Source organism: Taurulus bubalis, assembly GCF_910589615.1.
Source record: "Taurulus bubalis genome assembly, chromosome: 1".
Lineage (NCBI taxonomy): Eukaryota > Metazoa > Chordata > Actinopteri > Perciformes > Cottidae > Taurulus > Taurulus bubalis.
The window spans coordinates 19,338,739-19,348,156 of NC_136589.1; the positions used below are offsets into that span (position 1 = coordinate 19,338,739).

At 43.7% G+C, this 9,418-nt stretch overlaps 1 protein-coding gene across 1 annotated transcript; it reads right to left on the reverse strand.

The window, feature by feature from the left end:
* Positions 1-1,600: 1,600 nt before the first annotated feature.
* snx6 (sorting nexin 6) lies at positions 1,601-7,691 on the reverse strand. Its single transcript, XM_079227020.1, has 14 exons — positions 7,687-7,691; positions 7,530-7,580; positions 6,758-6,862; positions 6,444-6,554; positions 5,957-6,078; positions 5,551-5,674; positions 4,599-4,694; positions 4,399-4,504; positions 4,231-4,306; positions 4,102-4,141; positions 3,901-3,987; positions 3,421-3,580; positions 3,099-3,184; positions 1,601-2,989 (listed from the first exon to the last, which is right to left on the reverse strand). The coding sequence occupies exons 1-14, from the start codon at positions 7,687-7,689 to the stop codon at positions 2,936-2,938; spliced, it is 1,221 nt and encodes a 406-aa protein (XP_079083146.1). The 5' UTR covers positions 7,690-7,691; the 3' UTR covers positions 1,601-2,935.
* Positions 7,692-9,418: the final 1,727 nt, after the last annotated feature.

A 9,418-nucleotide genomic window follows, 5' to 3' on the forward strand; every position in this document is an offset into this window, starting at 1 on the left:
GACATCAAAAGACCAAAGGATGCAGAAACACACACATTTCTACATAAATATATATTTACAAACACATGAATGAATCCAAACGTGATCTGTAAACAACAAGTAGACAAAAGTTCGGAACTAACAGGAAGTCATTTTTTTCTGTGACTTCCTGTGTATACTTTGAAGGCAGCTGAAAACTGTCCGACTTGATCGCAGTTTGTTGTTAACGCCTCCTGCTGCGGCCGCCTGCTCTCGTCTGGATTCCAGGCGAGGCGCAGCTCTAACGAACGAGCCTATTGACTTCTCATCTCGTGAGGAAGATGTTCAAATCAGTGAATAAAATGTATAAAATAAATACACAATTGTACACAATATTTGTTTATGTAGTCACGTGATGTTGCAGCAAAGTGCTGTCCCATTCATATTCAGACCAGTCCAAGCCCTCACAGACTCTCACACTCAACCACTTAGCAGCTGACTTCAGTAAATCCCTGAGGGTTCAGGGTTTAGGGTGGAGATTGGGATTTCCTTTTAAGCGTCACGTGCAGCGACGTCGATTTCTGATGACTGCAGCCGACTCAGTCGCTTTAACAGCTGACAGAGTTTTGTCCGGACAGTTTTTAGCGAACATTCCAATAAAAATGCACTTAATGATAAAAATGATCGTATGTTTTCAGTTGATTTAATGGTGTTAAACTACTATAGTAGTATACGATTAATTAAGTATACTTATATAGTAATATAAGTATACTTACATTAATAAAGACACAGTTATGATGAGTGTCAGAGTGGAGATGTTTTCTCTGTCGTCTGTTCCCCGTTTAATAAACTGCATTGAGTATTTATATACTGTGTTCTGTGTCCTGCTTACGCGCAGGAACGATTTCTACCGGCGGAATGTGTCTTATTTATTTATTATTTACGTCGCTATGTTTTGAAATTCTGATTGTGACATAAAATAACCCACAATATAAATATGTTTTCTCTTCATTACGTGTTGTAAAGTGTTTCCTCTCTCCAGCTTTCTCTGATTTTAATTACATACATAAAAGTTATTGAGGGAAACAGATCAAAACTCTGTTGGTCCTTTTGTTGTTCAGACCTAAAATGAACATGTTTTAACCAGATGGTGAATACGAAAACAGATATAAAATATAACTTGAGTTTAATCTGTAATCGTCTCTAGTATGAAAATCCAGTGATCAGTCCGCTCAGCTGCAGCATCCAATCACATAACAGATGAACAGTGAGGGGGGCGTGTCCAGCGTTAAACACTTCCTGGAAGCCAGCTCTCGAGGCTCCTCGATCATGGCTCCTCCGAGCAGAATAAGAACTTTGGAACGGCCGTCAAGATGCCAGCGCAGAACCACTTTCGGTTCAATCGAAGAAACAACAATTTAGAGACTTGGGATGTACCCTCAGTCTCATGTTGGGGAAACCTTCAGCCAATCAGGATCCTAGAGGTCTGCCTCGCCCTTCCAAGCCCTCGTCCAATCAGAAGCGTCGACAAAGAGTAGTGTAAGAAATGTGTCAGTAAGGTTTTATTCCGTGTCAGTAGGACCTGCAGATCTACAGACCTCACTACTCTCGCTCCTCTTGGGTCAGAAATGGAGGCTTCGTCTCTGAGTGAAAAACATTTTTTACTGTTAAAAGAGAAACACTAGAACTTTAACAGCCAATCACACGGAGCGCCATGGCAACAAACAGTTGATTGAGAGGAAAAGAACACCTGAGGTCAGTGATGAAGCTGAGCGTTCATTAGCTCACCAGTACAAACATCAACAAGGCTTCTTGATTTAGTGACATCACCCGTTAATGACAACGAGCCGACACCTCACCAGTCCCGAGTCTGGTTTTTACTTCTGAACGTCATGAACACGAACCTTCATCTTCAAGAACCCAGAGCAGAGGACCGGTTCCACAGAGTTATGACATAATGACATGAGATAACGAGTCATTAGATATTGAGATAACAACTCATGAGTTATTATCTCATGAGATAACTCATGAGATAATTCCTTATTAAGTGATCATTATGAACATAAGTTAGCCGTTTTGCTTCTCGCTTCAATAAACTAGCTGAAGACTTTTAGAAGAGCGGTTGGTACGACGAGACAATCAGACCACAAAGGTCACCGGGGTTTTAACTAAAAACTGAATGAACGGAAAATAACTTTACAATGAAAACTTTCAGGCGCTCATGTTAGGGCCGATACCAGATCCATACCTGATCCCAGTGTCTGTGCTGGTATTGATCATCATGTTTCTTTCCTCATATCATTTCTCCTGAAAATAAATGAGTGAGTTTTATTTTGAAATTCTTGATCTTTGAACTTGAATTATTTGTTTGTTATCGACACTGATAAATCAAGATACTCTACTGGGACCAGTATCCCCACAGTAGAACCGTTAGACTGGGACCAGTATCCCCACAGTAGAACTTTTAGACTGGCATCCGTATTAGACTGGGACCAGTATCACCACAGTAGAACTTTTAGACTGGGAGGGATTTGTTTAATTTGGATAAAAACATTAAACATTTGTTTATTCTGTGATAAAGTTTTAAGTTAGTGTCACTCAAGAAGAAAAGAGGCTGATCCCATTAGTCCTGCTGGACCAGTAGAGCCTGGACAGGTCCTTCAGGTCTGATAATGGACCAGTAGGACCAGTACAGGTCCTTCAGGTCTGATAATTGACCAGTACAGGTGCTCCAGGTCTGATAATGGACCAGGAGGACCGTTACTACTAGAGAGGGACGGAGAGGACTGGGAAGAGGATGAAGATGATGAAGAGGACGTGTCTGGTTGGTGATGAAGGCGACAGACTTCCTGTCTCTGGTCCACAGTTCTCAGTGTCATTCGTCCACCCAGACTACGCCCACAGTGGGTGTCCAGTTGATGTGGGTGGGGCTGTACAAAAAGGGCAAGTACAGTTGGTGGTGGGAGGGGCCGAACACTTAAGTGTTACCTTTCAGGACACCCAGACAACTCTGCAGCAGCTGGAGGTTACCCTGCAGGTGAGAGGGGCGAGGTCAGACAAGCAGGTGTAGAGAGACGGGTGTACAGACAGACAGACGGACACAGGTGAACAAAGAGACTGGTGAACAGACAGACAGGTACCTTGGCGTGTTTCAGCTCCAGCTCTGCAAGCTCCACCAGGTTCTTCCTGAAAGCTGCAACTCGTCTCGTTTTGAAGTCGATGAGCTCTGTAAACACATAGAATCTGTTGATACTAGACCGGGACCACAGGGACCGGGAGTACAGGGATCAAGGATCAGGAGTACAGGGATCAAGGATCAGGAGTACAAGGACCAGGAGTACAGTGATTGGTGAGGACTGTTGGACCTCCTCCTGTCTGGAACCGAACTACCAACCGTGACGTGTTTCGTTGTCGCTGTAAAGTGAAAGCAGTCTTCAGGTGTAAAACCTGGACTGGACTCACCTTGCTTGGCGGACTCTGAGATCTTCTCAAACTTGTGGCAGCAGAGCTGCTGGCTGGTCTCGGCCTGTAGGACGTCTCTGTTTTTGGCTCGAGCTTTATCCAGAGCCTTGTTAGCGTTTTCATAGTCCACCAGTGCCCGGCTCCTCCGGTACAGCAAGTCCTGCAGCCACAGCACAATATGTTGCTGAACGTGGTTTTAACATCGGTTCAGGACTGAGTGGGGGGACACGATACATAAAAACTACAGGGACCAGCTTCTCTAAGAGATTACTGATGAAACTATACATTTGTGTTTTTAAAGAAGCTAAATGTCGAGCTAACTGTTGTGCTAACTGTCGGGCTAACCATAAGGTTAACGGTCAGGCTAACTGTCGAGCCAACTGTAAGGCTAACTGGCGCCGTAAACTCGTTGCCCACGTTGGGTCAAGTTGGACACAGATCTACCCAGCATGCATTGCAAGTGCCTCAGACGAGCCTGACCTTGGCAGCCTGTGACTCTCTCAGGTAATACTTCAGCAGGTCGGCCAGCTTCAGGTCTTCATCTGCTGCAACTCGAGCTTCAATCTTCTGTAAAACAGCAACATAAACTGTCACAACTCTGATATATAGTGAACACAACAACACAGCTATGGAGGCTTTTCTGCATCAGATACTTGTCATGTGAACCGACAACAAACATACCCTCGTCTTCTCAAACAGCTCCGACACTTTCAGGAAGAACCTGAAACGGGTGAAACGGGAAGCGATCAACAGCAGGAAGTGGAAATGAAACACTGAAAGGAAACCCTGCAGGCAGATGTTGGTTCGTACTTGCAAAGGTCTGTGGAGTCCTGCGTTCCCAACGTGTAAAGAGACGAGGCAATTCTGTTGATGTCGTCTGCAGTGTCTGAACACAAATACCTGACTTTTAGTCCCATAATGCACCTGAGCAGAGTCACCCGTTACCTTGCCCTGTCATTTAAGGAGCTGGATTCTTACTTTTGTGCGAGCGGATCATTCTGTCAGATTTGGCCGAAGCGTCTTTCACTCGGTTGTGATATTCCAAAAGAAACGTCTTCTCGTGCTCGAAGAAGTCGTCCACGTCCTGAAAAACAGGAAATATCCGTGAACTACTGAGCTCAGGTAGAAGCTCTGAACTACGTGAACCACTGAGCTCAGGGATGAGCTCTGAACATCACCTTGACTCCGGCAACCAGGACGCCGTCGGCCGACTTCACCACGTTCTTAAAGAAATCCTCCAGCTTCTCCTTCTTGTTCTTCCCTCGGACACTCAGCTGTCAGAAGGCAGAGGTCACACATCATCATGCACACATACACAACATATTTATTCCTTTCACGTTTGTTAGAATTGATCTTTTCTCGTGTGGAGTATCACTAGGCTCTTACTTAGAGCCTCCTGTTGTATCTATCTCAGATTTAGTTTCTTTGTTATTTTTTAATGTGCATTGACATTATTTTTTGTCTGCATCCATATAACTGCTGTCACATATATCATTCATACATACATAAAGATCAGAGTTCATAGAAGCTTCAAGATCTGAAGACATTTGTGTGGAAGAATGAACCAAAATCACACCTGAGCAATGTATGAGACTAGTTTCTCATACAGGATGTGTGTGCGTGTATAATATATATATATATATATATATATATATATATATATATATATATATATATATATATATATATATATAATATATATATTATATATATATATATATATATATATATATATATATATATATATATATATATATATATATATATATATATATATATATATATATATATATATATATAAATAAATAACACACACACAGCGTCTTGAACCAACAAAGGCATTTAGTATTAAATACATGTCAGTCAGCGTGTTAAATACTTTTTCCCTGTGTCATTTCCCATTTTTACAGGTTACTTAATTTCTGAACGTATTTGTTTGGTTTGCTTTGTATGTCTGATCACTTGGGTTGTTACCAACATCTGGTGAACAAGTGTAAACATTTATAAAAATGGACACATTCAAGGTTTAGTTTATGAAGTTAAATAAAACAATTAGACTTGTTAGACTTCTAAGAAACCCGGAGCAGGGTTAGACCTCTCAGCTCAGGACTGTGTCGTCAGGTGACTCACGTCCTGGTTGTACTCCAGGAAGACGTGGAAGTTGAGGTCTTTCCTGAGGACAGGATGAGCCGCCACACGACACAGGAACACCTCGTGCATGGCGACGGTCTTCTTGAAGATAGCCAGGTACTCTCTGAAAACAGAGCGTCAGCTTTCACCACCAGCTGATGAAGAAATACACAACACTGTGCAAACATGCACGCACAGGTAGGCAGGTGGTCAGGCGGGTAGGCAGGTCGTCGAGTAGGTCGTCAGGCGGGTCGGCGGGTCGGCGGGTCGTCAGGCGGGTCGTCAGGTCGTCAGGCGGGTCGTCAGGTCAGCAGGTCGTCAGGCGGGTCAGCAGGTCGTCAGGCGGGTCAGCAGGTCGTCAGACGGGTCAGCAGGTCGTCAGACGGGTCAGCAGGTTGTGACTCACGCCTCCAGTTCCTGCTTCATCTTGGTGAACTCCTCCTTGGTCATGGATCCTTCCCCCTCCCCCAGCTTCTGCAGCTTCTCTCTGGAGGCATCAAAGTCTGGTCTGGGAGGGGCTGGGGGGATCTACACAACAACAACACAGTTGCTTTACGTTTCATTCGACTGGTGCTCTCGGTATCGTTTCGTCTTGTAACACTGATATCTAATGCCCAGGATACAAGGTTCTAGGGAAGAAGAAGAAAGCATCCTTCATGAACTGGTCTCTGCGTCACCCATCCTTAGTGTTAAGGAGCAATGGGCTGCCATGAGGCGCCCGGGACCAGCTGGGGGTTCAGAGTCCTGCTAAAGGACACATGGGGAGGCCTTGTGGGTTCAGAGGTAGCCCTATCCATGAGCTACAGCCGTTCCAGAGGTTCCAGGATTAAATAAGCGCGGCTACGAGCAGCAGATGAAGGCTAGCGGACCGGTAAATGCGAGGCGGTTCTTACGATGTATCCGGCGTACTCTTCGTTCTCCACGAACGAGTCGTGCAGCCAGATGAACTCCTCGTGCTGCCGGACCACCGAGAACTCGTTCTGCTTGAAGTTGGGCAGCGTGCTCTGTGGGAACAGGAAGTGAAGCATCAAACCCGTCCGTCCAGCTGTCAAAAGGTCAACGATCGTTTCTCTTGTTTCATTTGAGTGGAGGAACAAACGCTGAGCGAGTTTCAGCGAGTCCGTTCTGGCCCCCGAGGACCTGGTCCCAGGATCTAATCCAGACTGAAGGTCCTCACTAAGAGGCTGGAGGACAGAAACTCACTGACCTTGGTGTGCACGGTGAACTTGACCTTGTCCCTCTCACTCAGAGCGTCAGAGATGTCCACCTGCAGCGTGGCGTCCGTCTGCAGGTCAACGTTCACCGCCCGCGGCTGCAGAGGAGGCAGAGACCACATGTCCCATAATGCACCACACCCACAGTGACCCACGATACCAAGAACCCGACAGTATTTCAGCATTGTCATGACCTCTGAAGATCGTGCTAGCTGAGTGCTAGTTATGAGCGTTAGCTGAGTGTTAGCTCAGCTCGCTAACACTAGCACATTGACGAACATGTTTGTAGTTCTTCTGGAGACCAACAGCCTGAATGAACTCATTTTTTGAAGGTAACCTGGTTCTTCACATTTCATTCATTGATCAACAATGAGAACAGACTCAACACATTTTACTGGGACCCGGACTGGTTCCAACGAGGTCTCCCTCTGTTATGGTCACGAGACGTGAACTGAAGCGAATTAACCAATGAGCATCAGAGAGCGTGTCATGTGACAGCCTGATGGCTAACTAGCACAGCAGCACCTTTTAGCTCACTTGGCCCGGGAAGCTAACGGCCTGTAGCCTGGTCAGGGCTCGGACCCTCGGCCGGCTGGACCGGTTGAGAGGCTGCGAGCCCGGAGCCCGTTGGCATGCGCGGCTAATCACCGGAGTTATGGGTGGTTAGCTTCGCCCAGACAGAGAAACAGACAGACAGGCAGGCAGGCAGGCAGGCAGACAGACAGACAGACAGACAGACAGGTAACGCAGACAGGTAGCACTCACCCCCCGGTCCTCCTCGGACAGGAAATCGGGTCCGTCGTCCAGCCCTTCCTGCTGCGGGAGAGAGAAGCACAGCCGTTAGTTCACCGACACACAGACCGGCGGCCCAGCGGCCCGGTACCGAGCCGGGGCGCGAGAGAGAGAAAAGACATGAACCCACCATCATGGCTGCGAACGGGTGGAGACAGGAAGTGACATCACGAAGGCGAGGCCGACGTCACGAATCAAATAAACAACCTTTATTATAACTTTCTATTCTGGTTTGCTTCATTTTACTTTTTATACTTTACTTTATTTAATTATATCTTATTGTTTTGTTTTATTGTATTATATCGTATTGTTTGTTTTATTTAATTCTATCTTATTGTTTTGTTTTATTTAATTATATCTTATTGTTTTATTTGGTTGAATTCGATCTTATTGTTTTGTTTTATTATATTCTATTTTGTTTTATTTAATTATATTCTATTTTGTTTTTTTATTTAATATATTATATTGTTTCACTTAATTATATATTGTTTGATTTAATTATATTGTATTGTTTTGTTTTATTTCATTATATTATATTGTTTGTTTGATTTAATTATATTGTTTTATTTCATTATATTATATATATTCTATTGTCTTGTTTTATTTGCTTGGCCCAGTGCATGATGGGAAACGCCTGGCTCTCGCCACATCAGAGAGCTGATTGGCTCTTAGATCTGACAGCAAACACCACGTGTTGTAGAAAATTCTTATTTTTTGTGTAGTTGTAATACTTAACGCTGGATTATTGACTATTAGTCTCATGTTTGATCTAAAAACATTTATTGTGTGGTTGTTAATACAAAATCGTATTTATACAACACACATCAAAACTACTAGTAATGTATTTCACAGGCAGACATCAAAAGACCAAAGGATGCAGCTACACACACATTTCTACATAAATATATATTTATAAACACATAATAAATCCAAACGTGATCTGTAAACTACAAGTAAACAAAAGTTCGGAATTAACAGGAAGTACTTTTTTCTGTGACTTCCTGCGTATACACAGCTGACAACTGTCCGACTTGATCTCAGTTTTTTGTCAACGCCTCTTGCTGCGGCCGCCTGCTCTCGTCTGGATTCCAGGCGAGGCGCAGCTCTAACGAACGAGCCTAATGCCGATCCACAATTAATTTGGCAACATTTGAAGTGATGTATCATTCGGCCGTTCACGAGAACAAACGATCATGAAGACAAACGCAGATCATGTAAATAACCGTTACTATAAGTTGGAAATACTTTCAACAATCTGTTAAACTGGCTGGCAAACCATTAACGTTACGTTGCTGAAAATTGCTATAAAGTGATGAAACTGACGTATTTGATATTCTCTCGTGTTGAACTGCAGCTTCAGCCCTCATTCTTTTATTTTATTTGACTTCAGCTACAGAAGCTTTAATGAAGGAGTTAAACTGGACGAGCTCTTCAGCCCGAGTCATGTTTCTGATGATCATCTTTTTAATCAACTATTTTGTTACATTAAAATAAAACACTATCAAGTCAACACAAGTTGTGTGGTGTTGTCTGCATATTTTTATTATCAGATTATAATCTGCATATGAACCATAACAACATAAAGGGATATGAGACGCACATCATTAGTGTGAGAACGTATTTAATTCAGCATGTTTGAAACTGAACAAAGACAGTTTAGTAGCTTTGCACTCTAAAAAAAATACCTTGGTTTCACTTTCATACTCCTTCGTTAATGTCTATTCCAACCTCGTTGGTAAAGTAATACTATGAACCGGGTTGTTTAAATCGTCTGCATGACGTAACACTGTAAGAAGCCTGACGAAGTATTTAAGATGCGCTTTATTGTAGACAGAACATTGTAGTTTCACCGCTGCCTTCAC